Source organism: Zootoca vivipara, chromosome 3 (assembly GCF_965207765.1).
Source record: "Zootoca vivipara chromosome 3, rZooViv2.hap1.1, whole genome shotgun sequence".
In the NCBI taxonomy this organism is placed as follows: Eukaryota; Metazoa; Chordata; class Lepidosauria; order Squamata; family Lacertidae; genus Zootoca; species Zootoca vivipara.
The window spans coordinates 82,262,790-82,285,354 of record NC_142586.1 but is presented as its reverse complement, the minus strand read 5'-3'; the positions used below and the strand labels follow the sequence as shown (position 1 = coordinate 82,285,354).

General features: G+C 44.2%; 1 protein-coding gene across 1 annotated transcript in view; it reads left to right on the top strand.

The window, feature by feature from the left end:
- Positions 1-2,983: 2,983 nt before the first annotated feature.
- AARS2 (alanyl-tRNA synthetase 2, mitochondrial) overlaps positions 2,984-22,565 on the top strand; it is a 39,732-nt gene continuing 20,150 nt past the window's right edge. Inside the window, exons 1-11 of the mRNA XM_035108157.3 lie at positions 2,984-4,001; positions 5,817-6,005; positions 8,134-8,279; positions 9,491-9,685; positions 11,298-11,442; positions 13,253-13,398; positions 14,143-14,251; positions 16,302-16,340; positions 17,364-17,475; positions 18,586-18,713; positions 19,868-20,009. Coding sequence (XP_034964048.2) covers positions 3,765-4,001; positions 5,817-6,005; positions 8,134-8,279; positions 9,491-9,685; positions 11,298-11,442; positions 13,253-13,398; positions 14,143-14,251; positions 16,302-16,340; positions 17,364-17,475; positions 18,586-18,713; positions 19,868-20,009 — 1,588 coding nt within the window. The 5' untranslated portion in view covers positions 2,984-3,764. The remainder of the gene's footprint in view (positions 4,002-5,816; positions 6,006-8,133; positions 8,280-9,490; positions 9,686-11,297; positions 11,443-13,252; positions 13,399-14,142; positions 14,252-16,301; positions 16,341-17,363; positions 17,476-18,585; positions 18,714-19,867; positions 20,010-22,565) is intronic.

The window sequence follows — 22,565 nt, the reverse complement described above, 5'->3', positions numbered from 1 at the left end:
ACATGACAGCTTATGTAGTAATGTATGTGTTTGTCATTATAATGCCTCGCCATTTATTTTGTGGTACCTTATTTGCTGCATTTTAAGGGAGGAAGCCGGGCGAGGGACTATTTTGGGAAATAAACCAAGCCCCCACCCCCCTCACCTTAATGTGGCCTTGCTGCTCCCAGCCAGCACCGGGTGCTAAAGTTTCCTGCAGGAGTGTAGTCTATGTGGCTCCTTTCACTCAGCTATTATGCTAACCAGATCCAAGAATGAGAAAAGTTCGGAAAATGTGTCTCTAAATTTTAGTAAAGTATGAATTTATTACAAAATTATTCTACATTTATAGCAATGTGTAGCACGATTACAGTTTGCTATATAAACAACTCAAAAGCTTTCTATGTTCAATACTGTCCTGCTTGAAGGGATGCTTGTGCTTTGTGGACTGGCAGATCTGACTGGCAACAGAGTCGTTTCTAAGGGAGACACCCACGCTGTTGGCAATTGGTGGGGGGAAATCTTTATGAGAGATGAAGGCCTTGGTTGCTCCGTGCAGTTTTCTAAAAAGTCTTTGGCCCTGGGCAAAAGAAAGGAAGGGTGAAACAAACTGAGTCGCAGCTCCCTCCTTCTTGGGCTCAGGTAGTATTGCAAGCACTGTAGAAACCTGGATATGTAAATAAAATTTTGAGGTGTTAATAAATCAAGTTAAATTGTGAGGACTGAAAAAAAAAGCCAGACAGCGCCCGCGGGGTATCGAACTGCCGTTAAGCAATTTGGTGAATCTGCAAAGATTGTTCCGAAGTAACCGCTAGGCTAAGCTGGCCCGAGAAGTTGTAACAGCTAATACATACAAGAATCTATGAAGCAAGGGGTGTGGCTAACAGTACAAACAACGTCTCCTCCCACTCAGCCCAACTCAACCTTATCTGCAAAGTGAAGCTCTTTGCAGTTGGGATTCGCAGCTCCATTTGAAATGGCGATGGGTTTGTTTTTTTAAAAAAAGACTTTACATCCTCTCCACCGCTGGTGTGCCTTACAGATGCGGGATCTACGGGTCAGCTTCGCCAGACGGAAGGTGTTGCAGGAAACAGATGTGGCTCGGTGTTTGCCCGGCCGCTCTCCCTCCCTGAATAGCTGCTTGTACTGTATGCTCCAAGCGACCCTCTTTTCTCGAGCCAGCTTAGCCCAGCGGTTCCATCGACCAAAGCATTGCTTAGATCTCCTAATCGCTTCCAGCGGTTTGACACCCGCGGGCGCTGCCTGGCTTTTTTAACTCCCTTCCGCTATAACAGTTTCCCTAAATGACGCTTAGATTTGCAAAGCCAAACTTCTACAGGATTCTCTGCAATTCTCCCTGCACCCAAGAAAGAGGAAGCTTTTGCGGTCTTGCTTCTGTGAAGTGTCCCATGAGAACATCCGAGTTGCAGCCCAAAAAAGTGGGGGGGGGGGAGCCCTAAAGTTTTTCATAGCAATGCAGGATAAAAATCAGCTCCGTAAGCGAGAAAGGATGGCTACAGACCTAGGGGGCTTGGCGAAGGGGAGGAGACGCGACTCGTTGTTTTCAGTGTGGCTTCTTCATTTTTTATTTTTTAAATGTATTACTGCATTTCACGACCTGTATACAGTATACCAAACTGCGGGAGGCAGTGGAAGACAGGAATGCCTGGCGTGCTCTGGTCCATGGGGTCACGAAGAGTCGGACACGACTAAACATACAGTATACAGTATTGGTTGATGGGGACGGGATAAAAAGTATCCCCCTTCCACGCTCTTGTATGTTCCAAGCGACCTTCTTTACTCGAGCCAGCTTAGCCCAGCGGTTCCATCGACCAACGCGTAGCTTGGATCCTGCAATCGCCCACAGTGGTTTGAAACCCGCGGGCGCTGACTGGCTTTTTAGCCCTCTCAACTAAGCCGATGAACAGCTTTAAATTACACCTGCGGTAACATATTTACTGTACATAGCAAAACTGCTACAGGTTTTGCAATCCCACCTGAGTCCAACAATTAGTGAGTAGCGATTCTGAAGAAGTGTGCATGCACACGAAAGCTCATACCAAAATAAAAACTTAGTTGGTCTTTAAGGTGCTACTGAAGGAATTTTTTTATTTTACTTCGACCCAGACCAACACGGCTACCTACCTGTAACCAGATTCAGTGTGCTTAACCTTCCGTTGTCTTGCCCAAGGTGAAGGACTTTTTAAAAGACCTGCACTGAACAATGATGCTCTCCTCTCCCAAAAAGACTTTGCCGATCCATCACACTCCCATTATTGCCCGTTGTCCCTACACTTGCCAAACTGCACTGTATTGCCAAACTGCACATATTGCACATTGAAATGATATATGAGTTTATTTTTTGATTGGCCACATTTCACCTGGGGTGCAGATGCTTTAAATGACCTAGTCTGTTTGTCTTAATTTTGGGCACACTGGATGTGTGTAGAGGGATAAATAGCATCACATGTTTTCCACTCCCTGTTCACCTACATGACCTGATCCAGAATTCGAAACCGGGTCCAAATTCAGCACTGTAATGAACTTGAAGTCCACACAGACTTTGGTCGCTGTTACTCATTTTTCAAGGTTGCCTTTTTGGGCTCAGGTAGTATTGCAAAGTTTAGAAGCCTGGATATGTAAATAAAATTTGGAGGTGTTAATGAATCAAGTAAAATTGCAGACTAAAAAAAGCCAGACAGCGCCCACGGGGTATCGAACTGCCGTTAAGCAATTAGTGAGTCTGCAAATAGAGTCGAAGTAACCGCTAGGCTAAGCCGGCCCAAGAAACAGCAACGGCTAATACATACAAGAATCTATGAAGCAAGGGGTGTGTACAAAAACAACGCCTCCTCCCACTCAGCCAAACTCAACCTTATCTGCAAACCTTATCTCCTATTTCAGTGTACCCGAAGAAGTGTGCATGCACACGAAAGCTCATACCAAAATAAAAACTTAGTTGGTCTTTAAGGTGCTACTGAAGGATTTTTTTTATTTTACTTATCTGCAAAGTGAAGCTCTTTGCAGCTGGGATTCGCAGCTCCATTTGAAATGGTGATGGTTTTTTTTTTTAAAAAAAGACTTTACATCCTCTCCACCGCTGGTGTGCCTTACAAATGCGGAATCTACGGGTCAGCTTCAACAGACAGAAGGTGTTGCAGGAAACAGACGTGGCTCGGTGTTTGCCTGGCCACCCCCCTCCTTAAATAGCTTCTCATATGCTCCAAGCGACCTTCTTTTCTCGAGCTAGCTTAGCCCAGCGGTTCCATCGACCCGCTGGTTCCAGCGGTTTGAGACCCGCGGGCGCTGCCTGGCTTTTAAAACTTGAAGTTCACACAGACTTCGTTTGATGTTACTCAATTTTCATGGGGACCTGCCCAAGACATTGTGGCACTTGAGATATATAGAATAAATATCTCTGACCGATCATGGACTTAGGGGACTCGGACAGAGTCCCATAGGGAGTTGGGCAGCAAAAGCCAAACCCCGATTTTTACATCACTTCATGGCCCTTAATTTTCAACCAATCTTGCACTGCCAACTGGAGCATACGAGACAAATGTCCACCCCTCCTTTGGGCTGGGCTGGACATAAGAAAAAACTGTACAACCTGGACTTTCCAAGTCCGATGGTTAGGAACTATTAGGGTGCTCGAACGGACCGTCACAATCCCACTATCCTCTGCAGGGAGGATATCCTCTTACAACAACGGACTTCAGAGACAAATCCGCCCTGGCCATTGTAAACCTGAAGCCACGACTCCCGTCATTCCGCCCTCAGTTAAGATGGCGGCGGCAGTAGCAGGCAAGGCCTCGGTCAGGCGTCTTCTCCGGGTGTCCCCTGGCTGGTATTGCACCTCCTGCCAGGGGGCTCGTTCTGTCGCTTCGCCATCCTCCGCGCGAGTGCGCCAGGCTTTCCTCCAGTTCTTCAAGGAGCGGCACGGGCACCAAGTCGTGCCGTCGGCTCCAGTGCGGCCGCGAGGGGATCCCGGGCTGTTGTTCGTGAACGCGGGCATGAACCAGGTACGTCCTCGAAAAGGGCGCGGCGGAGGAACCAGCCCTGCAGAGAATAGTTCCTACCGCTGCTCTGCCTGCCCGGTGCGATGCGGTTGGGATAAGGCGTGTTATTCCCTTTTCTCAAAGGCCAGTCGAGCCCGCCGCTATCCCTCCCTCTTATCTACCGGACGAAGCAAAGGCCCTGTAAAGGGAGGAGCTCCGACAGAGAGGGGAAAGTGTCAGGTTCAAGCTGAGGGGAAATAAAAACAACAATAAAAAACAACTTAGGGAATCCAATGCATTTCCATTGGGAATCTTCCTCATGGGACTCGCCTGGGATCCCTTCTTTACATGCTTTCTATGAAAAACTTTAATTGCCCTGATGAAGATTTAAAATCAAAGCACTGCCTCTAAGTCAAGTGGAAATAATATTTTGCTTAATGTATTTTAGTAGATGTTTTCCAAATCACACAGGTTCTTAGTGGGGAAACAATATATTTCATTTGGACAAGAAAGCAAAATTAAAATGATTTCCATAGGGATAGCCTTGCAACAAAACCAGCAAAGAGTCTTATGGTACCTTAAGAGAGTAAGAAAAGTATGGTTGCATAAGCTTTGGTAGACTGCAGTTTGCTACATCTGAGTTGCAGGGACACATAAACAAAATTGTAAACAGTGAAGCTGAAAGGAAATACAGTGCAGATAAGTACAGTGGCACCTCGGGTTACAGACGCTTCAGGTTACAGATGCTTCAGTTACAGACTCCGCTAACCCAGAAATAGTACCTTGGGTTAAGAACTTTGCTTCAGGATGAGAACAGAAATCGTGCGGTGGCGGCGCAGCAGCAGCGGGAGGCCCCATTAGCTAAAGTAGTACCTCGGGTTAAGAACAGTTTCAGGTTAAGAACAGATCTCCAGAACGAATTAAGTTCTTAACCCGAGGTACCACTGTACTTCCTTTTGGAGAAACCCAGGGTGGGTAGGTAACAGTAACCAAATAAAATCAACATTAATCCATGTTGGGGGTTTTTTTGGGGGGGTTACTGTTTTTGTTACTGTGTTATATATTTTTGTGTTTTTATGTTGTAAACTGCCCTGTGATCATTGGCTGAAGGGTATATTTCTACAGTATAGAAATTTTAACAACAACAATAATAACCCAGTATACAATGAAATACAATCCACCAGTAAAATACAGTGCTGCTGCAGCAATCATTGAGTTATAATGACTCCACACCAGCTCTTGGCTATACCAGGCACCCCCAAACTGCAGCCCTCCAGATATTTTGGCCTACAACTCCCATAATCACTAGTTAACAGGACCAGTGGTCGGTGAAGATGGGAATTGTGGTCCAAAACATCTGGAGGGCCGAAGTTTGGGGATGCCTGGGCTATAGGCTTGGAGAAAGAGATACTTTTATGCAGGCATCCCCAAACTGCGGCCCTCCAGATGTTTTGGCCTACAACTCCCATGATCCCTAGCTAACAGGACCAGTGGTCGGGGAAGATGGGAATTGTGGTCCAAAACATCTGGAGGGCCGAAGTTTGGGGATGCCTGCTTTTATGTTTTCACTTGAAAGAAAACAGTTGGGGGAGGGCAACCAGATCTTTAGGGGGTGGGTTCCAGAACTGAGGTTCTGCCATCAAAAAGCTGCTGCCTTTTGTCACTACCTTGTGGTCTGAGCTTGATGGAAGCACCATGAGCAGGACCTCCCTTGCCATTTAATTGGGCCCAGTAGTTCACTAGCAGGCTATCACAGTTTATAACATGCCTTCCCCTGGATCCCAGCTTCAGCATCTGTTGTATGTGAAAACTGCTTTTTGTTTCTCCTTCACTTTCCAGTTCAAGCCCATTTTCCTGGGCTCAGCAGATCCCCGGAGTGAGCTAGCAAGTTACCGGCGGGTGGTGAACAGCCAGAAATGTGTGCGTGCTGGTGGGAAGCACAATGATTTGGAGGATGTGGGCCGAGATGTTTATCATCACACGTTCTTTGAAATGCTGGGGAACTGGTCCTTCGGTGATTATTTCAAAGTAAGAGATGAGGCCATGCTTTATTTTAAAACACATTAGGTGCTTCTGTTTATATTTTTAATCTGCTGCAGTATGGTAGAGACAAACTTTTGCTATGATGTTTCGTTTTTAAACCACAATGCCTTTAGAACTGATTTACGCATGCAGAACTGCCCTGAGATCTTTTAATGAAGGGCAGTATATTAACAACAACAACAACAACAACAACAACAACAACATATTTACTTGAATGCAATGCACGAGTTTTTTTGACCAAATTACGTCGTGAAAATTAGGGTGCGCATTAGATTTGATGGCACCAGCAAATACTTTTTTGGTTTCAAGGTTTTGAAAATTGAGGTGCACATTAGATTCGCATAAATATGGCAATAATAATAATATGATATCTGGACTGAAATAAGCGGGGGAATGTATGTTTCCCTATGTAAAGGACAATCTGCATGTATGGGGAATCATAAGATTGTAGAGTTGGAAGGGACCCTCAGGATCATCTAGTCCAGCCACCTACAATGCACAGGAATATGCAGCTGTGCTATACAAGGATCAAACCAGAAACCTTGGTGTTATCAGCAGCATGTTCTAACCAACTGAGCTATTGTGTGCAAGAGAGAAGAGTTTTCACCTAGCCTTGTCCCCAGCTTTCCACAGACAGGGCATTTTGATGTGGGGGAACAGTCACATATGAAATAAGCCCCCTCCCCCACACCATGAAGTGGTCTAGATGCAGGTGAAATGGTGCCATATGCTATTGCTGCATGTTTGATATTAGACCTTAGAAAAGTAACATGGTAGATGGTGAATCAGGAAGTTGTGACAAATTATAAAACATCTGTTTCCAGCCAGATCTGCATTGATCCAAGAGCAGAGCTTGGTGCTTTTATTTCATTTTTAATTGGGAAGCTAACAAGCCCAGGGTGTCGGAGCTCATATGCTGCTTAATGAGCCTGGTTCTTCTTTCATCATTATTAGTTAGTCTTGCTGGCAGCATAAGACCTGTTAATCTCCATCAATCTATCCACTCTTGCATATTGGTACTACAAGATGAGAGCAATTCTTGCACTCTTCATTTCAAATCATTGTTCAGAATTTCCTCCATTCTATCCTATGGCTCCAGTACAAAAACAATCAAAAGCAAGGCCAGACCAACAATGATAGAAGCTGCTCTGAGCTACAACAGTGGTGGGAATCCTGCACAGCCCTTCAGATGTTGTTAAACTCTTAAGTTCCCATGAGCTCCAGGCAGCGTAGCCAATGGTTGGGGAGGATCGGAGATGTAGTCCAGAGCATCCGGAGGGCCACAAATTCCCTATGCTTTCACTACAAACATCGGAGCTGGAGGAAATCACTTGTTGGAACTGGGGAACAAGCATTTGTAGGTGCTACTACACACACCCCGTCATAGAAATACAAGGCTTCCTTGGCTTTCCTGAGCACAAGCTGCTATTAAAATATCAGTTGTGAGAAACTTGATGGCATGTTGTCTAAACTAATCTTGTTTGTGTTTATGTTTACAAGCATGATTTAGCGAGTTTTTCTTTCTTATACTTTTAGCTCAAGTGCTTTGGACAGTGTGAGAGAACACAATAGTAAGGAAGTTCCTGAGTCCTCCTCTGCCGTGCTTACGTGCAGTGCCAGGAACCAAGAAGGGCTGGAAATTCCTCTTGGGTTGTGAGGGCCCTCTAGGGCCCGAAGAGGACAAACAAAGCCCCTCTACATCTCTGGTCTCTTGGGCATCCTCTCTGGGCTCTGGGGAGGGTCTCCTCACAACCCAAGAGGACTCTCCAGGGTGTTCCCCACTTAGGCGCATTTCACTTTTGCGTGTGGGGACCTGGAACATAACCCCCATGTAATTGGGGAGTCACCTGTATTTGTATTTAATCCTTAAGCTTGAACTCATTGGAAAATCGTACATGGAGTCAACAACAACCCTGTGAGGTAGCCTGCCAAAGGGGACTGAGTAGGTCCCTTTCCTTGGTTCAACTCTATCATTATGTATACTATGCAACACTGTCCTTGAAAATAAGATAAGCTAAAATAGAAGCCATCCTCCTTGCAAGTAAGTAACTTCCTTCTTATCCAAACATTGACTTGTTATTTACCATCATTTGATAACTTTCCTTGTCTTCAGGAGGAAGCTTGTAGCATGGCATGGGAGCTCCTAACACAGGTCTATGAAATCCCCAAGGACCGTCTATATGTCACCTATTTTGGAGGAGATGCCTCACTTAGTCTAAGTGCAGATGAAGAGAGCAGGGAAATTTGGCTCAGCCTGGGGTAAGTAAATGAAAAAGATGCAAAAAGAGATAATACAATGGTACCTTGGTTCTTGAACTCAATCCGTTCTGGAAGTCTGTTCGAATTCCAAAATGTTCGCAAACCAAGGCACGGCTTCTGATTGGCTGATTGGCCCCAGAAACAATGCTGACAGCTGAAATGGATGTTTGGCTTCCAAAAAACGTTCACAAACCAAAACACTTACTTCCGGGTTTGCGGCATTCGGGAGCTGATTTGTTCAGGAGCCAAGCTGTTAGGGAACCAAGGTACCACTGTACTAGAAGTCTGATCTGGATGTTGTCCAAAGCTGTTTGTAGCCATGCCTTATACCAGGCATCCCCAAACTGCGGCCCTCCAGATGTTTTGGCCTACAACTCCTATGATCCCTAGCTAACAGGACCAGTGGTCGGGGAAGATGGGAATTGTAGTCCAAAACATCTGGAGGGCCGAAGTTTGGGGATGCCTGCCTTATACCACATGGCATGCATGCAGACATCCAATTCAGCATCCAAAATAACACATAAAAAAGTTTCTAGTTTTTACAGGAAAAGTTATTGAAAATGTGCAGGAAATGTCTCCAAAAAGCCTGGTAACTAACAAGGACTTTAGTTACGATTTCTGCTAAACACAGTTGGCAATCTTTATCTTTTCTGTGTATGGATCCTTGTTGGCACCTTGTCACCCTCTTTGCCAAAATTTCCATCTATCCAGATTGTGTCTATTCTGAGTACAGAACTTGAATTTCTTGTAACAGTTAGCCCTGCCCTGATGGGGAGTTTGTATGTTTTCATCTTAAAACAAAGTAAGCACTGCACAAATAATTTAAAAAAAATTGACCAAAGCCTTGCAATCAAAGTGTTAACATGGAGGTGTGGGAGAGTGTACAAAAATATGCTAGAATGTGCAAAGATTGGATGCATCCCAACATACATTTGATATGACTAGGCCCAAGTATTTGCCAAGTTTTTCTGTACTTCTTGTTTTTTACTTACTAGTTTACTGATAAGTTTACTAGTTTACTGATAAGTTTACTGATAAGTTTACTAGTTTACTGATAAGAGGCTACCGTTGTAGAGGAGCAGTATGATAATTAATGGTAGTGCTGCAGTTGTTCAGGCATCTGCCCTGTTTATTGTGATGTTCAAAGCCTCAGGTTTGGGGTAACAAAAATGAGTGTGGTTTTATTGCCCTGGGCTCTTCTTGCTTTCCAGGGTGCCTCCCAGCCACGTGCTTCCTTTTCAGTTGAAAGATAACTTCTGGGAGATGGGCGATACTGGTCCCTGTGGACCCTGCACAGAAATCCATTATGACCATGTGGGCAGGGGTAGGAATGTGGCAGCACTGGTGAACCAGGGCAACCCTGAAGTGGTGGAGATCTGGAATCTGGTTTTCATGCAATATAGCAGGTATGAAATGGTGGAGCAGCTTGGGTACCGAGCTTCGTGCCAGAGCCTCAGTTCTTGGTGGGACGCTTCTATACCACTGAGCAATCACAGAGTCCGCAGTAGCCTTCTCCCAGCCTGATGTTTTGGACCACAACTCCTGCCATTCCTCACCATTGACCTTGCTGATCAGGGCTGATGGGACTTGTATTCCAAAACAGCTGGAGAGCATCGGGTTGGGGAAAGCTGCTCTACAGTAGGGTTGGGGAATTGGATCAGGCTGGCGGACTGGATCCAGAAGTAGCCAAATTCTTCCTTTGCAGCCATGGCTTATGAAGAGAGGAATCTGCCTTATACTGAGTCAGACCCACTGGTTCATTTAGCTCAGTATCGTCTACACTGACTGTCAGTGGCGCTCCAGAATTTCAGACAGGGGTGTTTCTTTCTCAGCTGTACTTGGATATGCCAGGGATTGAACTGGGAACATTCTGCATGCAAAGCAGTTCTAAATAAAATACAGTGGGCCTGCCACTTCCACATGGTTTTGGGTCCATACACAAAGGCAAAATCATGTAAAGCCAGGAAACCTCTAGAACCAACCTCCTGCTCCTCACGGGACCATCCCTACCAGTTCAGAGCAGGCCATGCCCTCTGCCTCCCTTCCTGGGCTCTGGGAGGTCATGTGAGGGTGCTGGGAATGTCCCAGCGCCCTCATATGTCCTTCCCTGAGGCTGTTAAGCAAGGTGGAAGGCTTGAAAAGCTCTCTCCATAGCAGGTGTCCCCCATTCTCCATTTATTTGTTTATTTTCAGCCATGCGCCTCAGTCACGATTGTACAAGTAAATAACATGTTAAGTTGCAGACCCATCACATTCAAGCTCCAAAGGTTTTCCCTTTGCAGCCTTAAACTGAAGAAAAGCTGTGGCTGCAAAGGAATAATTGGGAGTGCATTCAAAGTTATTCTTCCTTCTGAATGTAGCACCTTTCACCCTGCTGATTTCAGAAGAGTTCTGGAACATTCAAAAGCAGGGTGGAGGTTCCCTGCCAATGCTCTAGAGCAGACATGTCCAAAGTCCGTTTTGGGGGCCTAATCTGGTCCACCGTTCGGTTTAATGCGGCCCCTGTGGCAGTTTTTTCCCTGGGGTAAAATCTAAAATCCCATAAAAACCTCAAGAACTTCAACCCTAAAAAAAAAGCTCAACAACTTTGGGGTAAAACCCTTAAAAAAGCTCAAAAGGTCAACAACTTTGGTTGGCCCTCACAGCCCTTCACTTCATCAGATTTGGCCCTCTTTGAAAAAAGTTTGGACACCACTGCTCTGAAGTAATCTGACCTGCCTTTCAAGCAACCTGCAGAATATAGTCCATATAATAACTTTTGTAACGCCTCACTTTTGTAGCCTTTTTGATCCTCTTTCTATCCTCTGCTGCAGCCTTCTGATAATGCTTCTGCTACCCTTCTCATTGGTTTCGCTAGTACTGTATTTCCAAATTATGATATCTCCTCCTGTACTGTCTGGGGGTTTTCCCATCCACAGCTTGAGGTGAATAATCAAGCTCTTTGCTTCTATCTTATATCTGTTTTCCCCACCCCACCCCACCCCACCCCTCCTTGGTTATTGACTGGTCTATTGCCAGAGAGGCTGATGGGAGTCTACAGCAGCTGCCTGAGCAACATGTGGACACAGGAATGGGTCTGGAAAGGTTGATGACCATTCTCCAGAACAAGCGCTCCAATTACGACACCGACCTCTTCACTCCTATCCTGGATGCCATCCACAAGGTGATGATCAGTTGTCAGGGGAAGCCAAACTGAAACTTCAGAGGGTTTATATGTAAAAGCTACATACCTAGCAATATTAGCTGCTTCTGCGTGAGCAGAGAGCTGGCAGTTCCTGGTCCCTTGGTGGTTTTTCATTTGGGGGGGGGGCACACTCCTAGCTGCACAGTTCTTTAGAACTAGGAGAGATAGTTTGAGCAGCTGTGATACACCAGAGCAGTCATTCCTAAGGGGAAAAGAACAACAGTTGCAGCTCCTCCTTGGTCAAAAGGGTTCAGGGAGATGGCAACAACAGTTTGGTAGCCCTTTCAATGTGACATTTCTTTCCTGGTTGGAAAAGTGCAGCTCTCAAGAGCTAAAAAAGTGTTGCAATAACACCTGGCCCTCCTTCTGTGTCTGGAAATGAGTTCCCTAGCAGTCTCCTAACTAAATCAACAAAGAAAGTGCTGCAGGATCAGGCCCAAGGGCCCATCTTGTGCAGCATCCTGTTCTCACAATGGCCAGCCAGATGCCTGTGGGAAGCATCTAGATCAAGGGAAGTAATAGTACCACTGTATTCCGCTCTGGTCAGACCTCACCTGGAATACTGTGTCCAGTTCTGGGCACCACAGTTCAAGAAGGATATTGACAAGCTGGAATGTGTCCAGAGGAGGGCAACCAAAATGGTCAAAGGCCTGGAAACGATGCCTTATGAGGAACGGCTTAGGGAGCTGGGTATGTTTAGCCTGGAGAAGAGATGATAAGGGGTGATATGATAGCCATGTTCAAATATATAAAAGGATGTCATATAGAAGAGGGTGAAAGGTTTTCTGCTGCTCCAGAGAAGCGGACATGGAGCAATGGATTCAAGCTACAAGAAAGAAGATTCCACCTAAACATTAGGAAGAACTTCCTGACAGTAAGAGATGTTCGACAGTGGAATTTGCTGCGAAGGAGTGTGGTGGAGTCTCCTTGTTTGGAGGTCTTTAAGCGGAGGCTTGACAGCCATCTGTCAGGAATGCTTTGATGGTGTTTCCTGCTTGGCAGGGGGTTGGACTGGATGGCCCTTGTGGTCTCTTCCAACTCTATGATTCTATTATTCTAAACAGCAATGCTGCCCACTTCTGATCTGCAGTGACTGGTATTCAGAGACATCCTGCTTCTGACCGCAGAGCTACAACTATCTCTTTATGCTTTACAGTGGTACCTCGAGTTACAAATGCCTCAGGTTACAAACTCCACTAACCTGGAAGAGTTACCTCGAGTTGAGAACTTTGCCCCAGGATGAGAACGGAAATCGTGTGCTGGTGGCACAGCGGCAGCAAGAGGCCCCACTAGCGAAATCATGCCTCTAGTTAACAGTTTCAGGTTAAGAACGGACCTCCGGAACGAATTTAGTTTGTAACTAGAATTACCACTGTATAGCACATTCTTACACATGCCTTTGTGGAAATAATTCCCAGTGGGCTCAACGGGGGTTACTCCTGGATAAGTGGGAATAGGACTGCAACTGTAAAGGGCCAAGAGATGCAGCCATGACAATTCCTGCCTGGCACCCTGAGTTATTTTCAGAGAGACTAATGGAACTGTGTACAAAGAGGAAGCAAGGATCAAGAATTGGGTGGGTGGGTTTTACAACTATATTTCCAAGACTGATAGAGAGGCTTATATATCTCTATCTATCTTGTACTTTTAAAGAACTTCCAGAGGACTTTAAACAAATGTTACAGAAAAACAATGATCATTTGAAGGAGACATCTGCGGTATTCAGTGCTATGAAGCTTTCTGTGCAGCTCCCCTATTCAGGCTTCCTAAAAATATATTTATCTTACAGGGCTGTGGTGGGCCCAGATATCAAGGCTTGGTTGGAGAAGCTGACCCCAGGAGCGTGGACACCGCCTACAGAGTGGTGGCAGATCACGTGCGCACCTTGTCCATCTGCATTGCCGATGGTGTTTACCCAGGCATGTCTGGTGCCGAGTAAGGAAGAAGCACAATCACAAGGGTTGGTTGGGGGCAGAGAAATGGCTCTGAACTTAAGGGGAGCTTAAGGAGACTTGAGCAAGATGGGGGCTTTTGGAGGAGGAGGAGATTCTGGAGTGAAGAAGCGGAGTCTAAAATAGACATGGAGCAGGAGAGAGGAACCTCTGGCCCTCCAGATGTTGTTGGACTGCATCATCCCCGACTGTAGGCATGCTGCCTGCAGCTGATGAGAACTGGAGTCCAACAACATCTGGAGGGCTACATGTTCCCCATTCATGGCACAGAGAGACTACACTCTTGACTGCCGTCCGGAAACCAAGTGTGGAAGAGAGGCAGAAGAATTGATTGTGGATGTGACAGGTGTGAGATGCATGCGGCAGGATAATGGGTGGTGAGTCAAAGGGAATCTGAAGGATAAAGGATAAATATTAATGGGATCTTATTGGTGGGGTGTTTGAATGTTGGGAGCAGGGCAAGGCTTTGGGGCAGAAGACCAACACGCCATTCAGCAAAATTAGAAGGTGTCCCCAAAGGTAGCCTGGCTGGCTTACTACATTTTGTGATAAGTGAGGGAGTACTCATTTGCCATGTAAAGAGGAATAGCATGAGGGCATACGACCATTAAAGTCTAGTGTCTAAAACTGGCTAACTGCACTACCTGGTTGGCAGGCTGGTTAGAAAAAGAGAACAGCATTCTGACCAAGGACACTTAACTGTTCTTGGAATTTCTTTTCCCTGCAGGCTTGTCCTTCGCCAGATCTTGCGCAGGGCTGTGCGGTTTTGCTCTGAAGTTCTCCATGCGCCACCTGGGTTCCTGGCCAGCTTGGTTCCTGTTGTGGTGGAAATTCTGGTAACCGAGAATTTTCCTGGGGAGAGGCACTTGTTTCTAGCCAGGTTCCCATCCAAACGTTATAGCAATTTCCCTGGTTCATGTGTAGACCAAGAGTAAAGGTAAAGGGACCCCTGACCATTAGGTCCAGTCGTGGCCAACTCTGGGGTTGCGGCGCTCATCTCGCGTTATTGGCCGAGGGAGCCAGCGTACAGCTTCCAGGTCATGTGGCCAGCATGACAAAGCCGTTTCTGGCAAACCAGAGCAGCGCACGGAAACACCGTTTACCTTCCCGCTGTAACGGTACCTATTTATCTACTTGCACTTCATGCTTTTGAACTGCTAGGTTGGCAGGAGCAGGGACCGATCAACGGGAGCTCACCCCGTCGCAGGAATTTGAACTGCTGACCTTCTGATCGGCAAGCCCTAGGCTGTGGTTTAACCCACAGTGTCACCCGTGTCGCTATTGAGTACACACCTAGTAACTGGATGAGTAACCTAGTTTCTTGAAATGATAGGCCCAATACTTACGAGATCCTTTATTTATTTCACATTGTGGGTGGCGGGGGTGGGGAGTAGTAACTGTTTGCTTTAGGTCCTGATAAATGCTGATGACACCTTACTGAGCTACAATGAGTCTGTTCCTTAATGTTTCAATAACTGCCGTCGTAGGTAGAGTTGCTGGAGTTGTGACAAAGCAGAGGGGGTTGTATGTGAGGACAAAAGCTTCCTCAGGTGCCATCCAAGGGAAACCTCTGTCTTGCCAAATGCAAGGTGGTTCTTTTAAAAGAGATTCAGAAGCAGTACAAAACACAAGTGAGTGAGAAGATTTTATTTCTAAAGAGCAAGCAATATATACATACCAAGCATGCACTTCTATCTGCCACTTGGAAGCCCTCAAGAAGCAGCAAAGTGACTCCCCCAGGTAGCCTCAGTTTGCACGGCCCTGCAGCTGATCAGTCCGTGCACGAGCTTCTGAAAAACTCTGCCCAAACCATCTGATTTTATTCAGGTGAAACTCGGAAAATTAGAATATCGTCGAAAAGTGCATTTATATCAGTAATGCAACTTCTTGTTTTTTATTTTTCTTTTAATTTTTACAAATTCTTTCTTTTGGAAATTCCACAAAAATAAAACAAAGTGTTACAATAATACAAAAATAACCATCGCTATTACATTTCATTAATTACATTCCATTTATAATTGACCCGCCTAACGACAAATAATTACAATTACAACAAACAAAGGCTTGACATACCTTGCTTTGCATGTCATGCATCTATCTCATATATTGGTTTCACCTTTTAAGTTGCGTTACTGAAATAAATGCACTTTTCGACGATATTCTAATTTTCCGAGTTTCACCTGTAGATAGCCACCTCTTCCCAATGCCTCACTTTCCCACAATGATTTCCAACATCAAAGAAGGTTTCCAGCACTATCCTACCAGACTGATTAAGGCAGCTGTGTGGGAGGCTTCACCTCCTCCCAACTGATTAGGACATCAAAGACTGTTCTCACACCATCAAAAACTTAACAAGGACAAGGGAGGGGGGAGGAACAGAGGCAGGAAGGGTAACCATGTCAGAGCACTGACTCCTCAATATACATTTTGTCTTCCGGGTGGATTTCCCATACAACCTTCCATACTAGGGAGAACATTAACTGGTGCAGCAGTCCCCCTGGGTGCCTCATGGAGCACCTGCTCTTTATAGTCTCACTGCAAAATCCACAAATAACTTCATGCCAGAGAAGTGTACCTGAGAGGTGCTTTGGTCAGGGGATTTAGAATGAGGAAACTTGGGCTGTGTTTGCAGGGTTCTGCTTCTTTGACTGAATGACAGCCATGCTCTCATTAAGAAGGGGGAAGAAAGGACTGGAAAGGTGTATGAGTTTAAAGGCTGTGGGTGGTTGCCGTGCAAACCAAAGCTTAAATTGTCAAGTTCAGATATCCTGCTTATACAGGATAGTTCCTGCCACTGATGTAAGGAGCAAAGCTGTGTGCTTGGTAGTGCATGGGGAGGAGGGCTGGGAGCTCTGCTTCTGAGAGTCCGTCATTCTTCCTTTGCAGGGAGATGCCTATCCGGAGCTAAGGAAGGATACAGACACGGTGAGCAACTGGATGATGGTGTACAGGAACATCTTGTTTTCTCATGAATTCTCTCTAGTTGAATATGCTGCACAGGAGCTTCCACTATTAAAGAATGGACCCCCCCCCCTTTCTCATTGGGAGGAAGCTAAAGGAGAGCAGCTGGGAGTATCACACTGAGTAGGTGCAGGTTGATAATTCCCATGTGTAATTAATCTGAAAGCAGGCTCTGTAAGCGCTGACCACGCTTACTAAAGCTGACCAGGTGTGCACCTAAAAGCCCAAACTTTCTTAATATTCTGTATAATTCAGATATTTCTTCCAGAGCAGAGGCTTTTCCTGCTACAATCCAATCTAGTGCTGCAAATTCTAGTGTACATAGAGATAAGTGAAATGAAGTATTTTACAGGCACAGTTAGCAGAGCTGCATTTCAAACCTCTTTCCAAGCAACCAGTTTTGCTATAAGAAACAAAAAAAACCAAGCAAAACCTACAGCAGGGTTGCGGAACCTGTTGTTGGACTGCAGTCCTCATAATCACATCTTGTGCACTGGTCCCCCAACCCTAACCTGCATCCTTTCCCTTTCGCTTTGATCTCAGGCATACTCAGGCACTTACTTGCTGTTTTCCCCTACCTGCACAGGCTGGATTCCTTCCACACATACAAAATATTCAGCAAATTGGATTTCTGGCCTGTTCCAAAAGCTGACCCTCCTAAATGAGGCAGAATGGGTATAGCATACACATTATTACCTACTTTGACCCCCCCCACCCCCCATCAGCTCATCACAGGGCTGCATAAAGGGCAGTGGTTTAGGCAAATGAGACACGACTGCACTACAGTCATGAATGACGCTTTTACTCCACATATTCAGAGCCATAGGATGAGACCTCGGTGTCTCATGTCCAATCTCATTAATAGCTTATCACCTGCTGGATTTGGGTCCCCCGGCCACCGCCTTTTAACACTTCCGTATCTCTGGGAGTTTTTTTGGAATAATTGGTTTAACTGCCTCCTGAATCTGGCTCTGAATCTCCCAACAGATTATGAATATCATCAGTGAGCATGAGGATGCCTTTCTCTCTTCCCTTCTGCGGGGGCGCCGTATTATAAACAGAACCCTCCAACAGATGGATCATTCCAAAGTCTTCCCAGGCAAGTAATTTTATCTTCTTCCTCTTGATGGAGAAGAGAAAATGCAGTCACAAGGGAGGCATCACTTGCAATCTATTCCAATTTTTAAGCTGCCTGGCTTTTGAGTTGCCCTGCCTTTTTGGCCCTTGCAATTAAACACACACCGTTTGTGACTGAAGGCACAGCTTGCTTGTTCAGCAATAGAACTTTGCCACTGATTTCTGTTGAACCTCAGGTCCCAAACTTGTTCCTTTCTGTCTCCCAGTTAAGTATTAAGCATTATGAGTCCCTGATACATCCCCTCCACCCCGGAGTAGTTTTATTAAGCCACTAGTTTAGGTGGCTTTATGGCACACACCTTTGAAAAGGATAGGTCTGTTCATGGATATTGGCTATGTTGGCTAAGTGAGAGAAGCAGTATCCATCTAAATAACAGGTGCTGGGGACAAACAATGGGGGATGCTCTTCAAACCCTGCTTGCAAATGTCTAGAAGCATCTACCACGCCACTGCTGGAAATGGAATGCTGGTCTGGATGACCATTCATTCATTGATTTCATTTCATTTATGAATTACATCCTGTGCAACACCTGGAACTAATTTAACAACAAGACAGCAAAACAATAAAACAGTTTCAAGTTCTATACAGGTAGAACCTAGGATAAGAATGTCCATTTAAAAGGTTTGTTGAAAAAAGGAAGGTTGTGAATAGGTGTCTGAGATGTAACAGGAGGGAGCGCCAAAGATTAGGTGCTGCCACATGAAAAGTCGGAACAGACGTGCAGCGCAGTGTTCAGTTGGGAATACAAGGAGCAAGATGATATTTTCAGACAGAGCTGTGTTTCATCTGACAAGACTTTTCTTTTTTGCATTCTTAAGGCAGGCAGACAAGCAGCCAATAGCTCTCTGACTGACTGCAGCTTCTTCACTACCAGTGCACTTTCCCCTCCTAAACGCACTGTGTTTGAAGAGTTAATTGCTTGTTTCTCCTAATGAAGCTCCTAATGAATTTATACTCTCCTAACGAATTTATATGCTGGAAGCCACCTTGAGCATGTTCGATCCTAAAAGGTGGCCTGCAAATATTTTAAATAATCTAACGCTCCTCCGTTGATCTTACTTCTGCCTGCAGTGGAGGTTGCTTGGTCTCTCCATAGCAATTTGGGTTTCCCGCTGGATCTTGTTGGTTTGATGCTGAAAGAGAAGGGAGTCCAGCTGGACGTTGCTGCTTTGGACCACCTGGCTCGGGAAGATGCTGAGGTAAGGCACAAATTTCTCTTCTTTTGTGCGTCACATTAATCTAAGTACCTCAGACTTCATTCCCTCTGACTACTGTCCTTCAAGGCATTCATTTTCAGTGGTAGTTCCCTGGTGGCGGAATGCCCTCCCTAGTGAGGTGCACCTGTCTCGGTCCTGATTAATTTTCAGGAGGAATTTGAAAACATTCCTGTTTTCACAGGCCTTTAGTGATTGAAGAATACTGTTCCTGCCAACCTCAAGACGATTGGATGGGGGAAAATGAATTTAAAATAATTGCTTTTAGATGATTTTAATTGCAGTTGTTCTGTTTTAGAATGTTTTTGTGGTTAAATCGTGTATCTTTTTGCTATCTTTTTGCTACCTTGGGCTCATTGGGAAGGAAGGGCAGTTTATACATTCAGTAGATAATAAATAATAATAATACTTTTCAGGAATTACTGTATAAGGCAGGGTTGGCAAACCTGTGGCCGTCCATATGTTGTTGGACTCCCGTCAATCCCAGGCAGCAAGACTGGTGGTCAAGGAGCATGGGAGTTGTGCTCCAGCAGCTTATAGAGGCTGCTGTGCTGTATAAAGGGCCTCTAAACCCAGTGTGTTGTAATAGTCCAAAATATGTGAATAAGATTAATTGTAAAATACCCTCAGAAATCTAAATTCTATCAAAGATCAAACCAAAGTCAGTGTTCACAAGACGTTTGATCAACAGTATAAAATATCCAGCCTTCTTTCTTATTCTGGGCTGCTCTTTGAAATGGCTGTTGCATTTGGATTTTTACTTCCTCTCATAGGGCTGCACAGCAGCAAGGGAAGTTGAAGTGGGGATTATGTGGAGAATCTCTGCAAACTTGATTTTTAGGGCCATTGACTCTCAAAGAGTCCAAATAGGGGACCTAATGCCAGATGATTTGTGGGATCCCCCAAGACTTCAGAGCTCTGCTCATCAGCTGTTGCTGTTGTTTTAAATCAGGCATAGGCAAACTCCGGACCTCCAGATGTTTGGGACTACAATTCCCATCATTACTGACCACTGGTCCTGTTAGCTAGGGATGGTGGGAATTGTAGTCCCAAACATCTGGAGGGCCAGAGTTTGCCTATGCCTGTTTTAAAGGGTGCACTTGAGCTGTCTCCCAATTGTACCATTTCTTTCCCCACAGCGCAAATCTCAGCCGCAGCAGGAGCAGAGAGCTGGGATGCACCTGGACCTGCATTCATTGGCCAAGTTGAGGCAGGATGGGGTGCCTGCTACTGACGACACTCCAAAGTATGCCTATGAACTTGGGCAGGATGGCAGATATGGTAAGGTCTACCCGATCTTATTCATATTTTCCCTCCTAATTCTATTGATCTTACTTTTCTGCTGTATATATATGCCTCTTACAAAGGCCTTACTCGCTTCCCACACTGTTTTCACATCCATATCTTCCTTCATATTTATTTGGAAAAATTCCTTTAATAATTTTTTAACCTCAGCGACAAATGCCTCATCGTTTAAAATACTTTCATCCAATCGCCACCTCCCCATCTTCCCCACCCCATCCATCAACTTGACTATTACTGGGTTGTGGTCTGTGATAGATTTCGGTAAAATATCGCATCCAATCATTTTCGTCAAAACTTTTGTGGAGAGCCATATCATATCAATCCTTGCTGCTGACTTTTGGGATTCTGAATAATGAGTAAATCTTTTCTCCCCAGGGTTCTTCTTTCTCCAGCAATCTTTTAATTCAAAATTTTTGATTAAATTTCGAAATTCTCTTGTTAATTCCCCTTTATTTTTCTTACCTTTACTTGTCCTATCAACGTTTGCCTCCATCACCCCATTAAAGTCCCCTGCTATGATAATTTCTTCCTCCGTTATACTTTCTGCCATCAGCTCTCCTAGTTTCCTAAAAAAAACGGACTTGCAGCCGTTAGGTGCATAAATGTTTAAGACAACCACATTACCTCCAGGAAGGTACAATCTTGTACCTATTATTCTTCCCTCATTGTCCTGTATAATTTTTTCCGCCTTGATGGTCTTCTTAACATATATCGCTACTCCCCTCTTCTTTTTCTTATCTGAAGACAAATAAACTTCACCTAATTTTTTATTATCAAGGACTCTCTCATGTTTTTTGGGGACATGGGTTTCCTGTAAGCATATCACTTCCCATGACCCCTTTTTCAATACATGTTCTATTTTATTCCTTTTCACCTTATTGTTCAGGCCGTTCACGTTCCACGATAGAATATTGAGTTTCATATCTTTAATATTAATAATGATTTACTTTTATTACCAAAAAAATTGAAAAAAAGGGAGAAAGAGAGAGAAGAAAGGCAAAAAGAGAATATTACGTATTTCCAAATCTTAAGAATACACAAGTAAGGTTCAAGAAACAGCAGCTGCATCCACTTCCTCCTGACTAAACTAAATTTAATAATTTTAATAATTTTTCGGGGGGATCAATAAGGTCTATTGTCCAGTACCAGTATAATCAAATGCAAAGCATATTCCAAAAACACAAATTAATTGGCTTCCAAGAGAAAAAATCAAAATTACAAGAAATATTAATTGATAAAGAAGATAAGCATTTGTCGAATTTATATAAATACCTATTGGAATGGAATTTAAAAGATGAATTGGTTAAGTGCAGTATGATTAAGTGGGCACAAGACGTAGGAAGAACAATTTATAGCGTGCAATGGGACAAATTGTGGTCCGAAAGTTTAAGATTCACAGCATGCACATCAATAAAAGAAAACATAATGAAAATGGCCTACAGATGGCACTTGACCCCAGAGAAAATAGGAAAGATTTATAAGCAAGAACCAAATAAATGCTGGAAGTGCCATAAAAAGATTGGCACATATATGCATTGCTGGTGGTGGTGTGAAGGTGTACAGGAATTTTGGAACAAAATATATGAAAAAATGAAGAGTATGTTAAAATTAACCTTTGAAAAAACACCAGAGCTATTCCTGCTAAGTATGATTCCAGAAAGCGTGCCTAAAAACAAGAGAAATATTTTATTATATGGAGGGGCGGCGGCTCGAGTATTGATAGCACAAAAATGGAAGGGGGAAGACCTACCAGGGGTGGAGGAATGGCAAATCAAAATGGTGGAATACATGAATTTGGCCAAGATGACGGCAGCAATTAGAAATGTATCTAGGCAAAAGATCCAAATTGAATGGCAACTAGTGGAGGATTATTTTAAAAAAGAAGGTATTAAAACAGAGTTGGTGATCTGCTTAACTTAAAGAATGCATAAGGAGAGGGAATTACTGTAAATAAGGATAAGAGATATTATTTTTAGGGAATTAGGAGGAAACAAGTGAAAGAGGAATAGTATGAATAAGCGTTAAGTCGACAATCAGAAGTTTTTTATGATTTAATTTTAAATATTACTCTTTTTTTTCCCTTGGTTTTTTTTCCCCCCTCTCTTTTCTTCTCTCTCCCTCTTTTTCTCTTTTTTCTCCCCCCCCCTCTTTTTCTTTCTTTTCCCCCTCCTTCTTTTTTCTCTCTCCTTGCTCCTTTGGAGTTTGTCTCTAAGTTTTATTTTACGTTACTTTATTCTATGTTGTGTTTTGAATATTATTTTGCTATATGATTTACCTTTGATATGAGTTCATTATATATGATTTTGTGGATTATGATTTTGTTATTATCTATATTGTTGTTTTGTGTGAGTATGGGTGAAGTTGGGGAAGTGTATTTTAAGATGAATTTCAATAAAGTTTATTTTTAAAAATTTTTTTAAAAAAAGATATGGTAAGGTCTAATCGTGCTTGAACAAGGTGTATGAAGAAGCACTCTGGAGAAATGGGGATTTCAGATTTGTATCCAAGAAACTTCTCACCATATATATATAT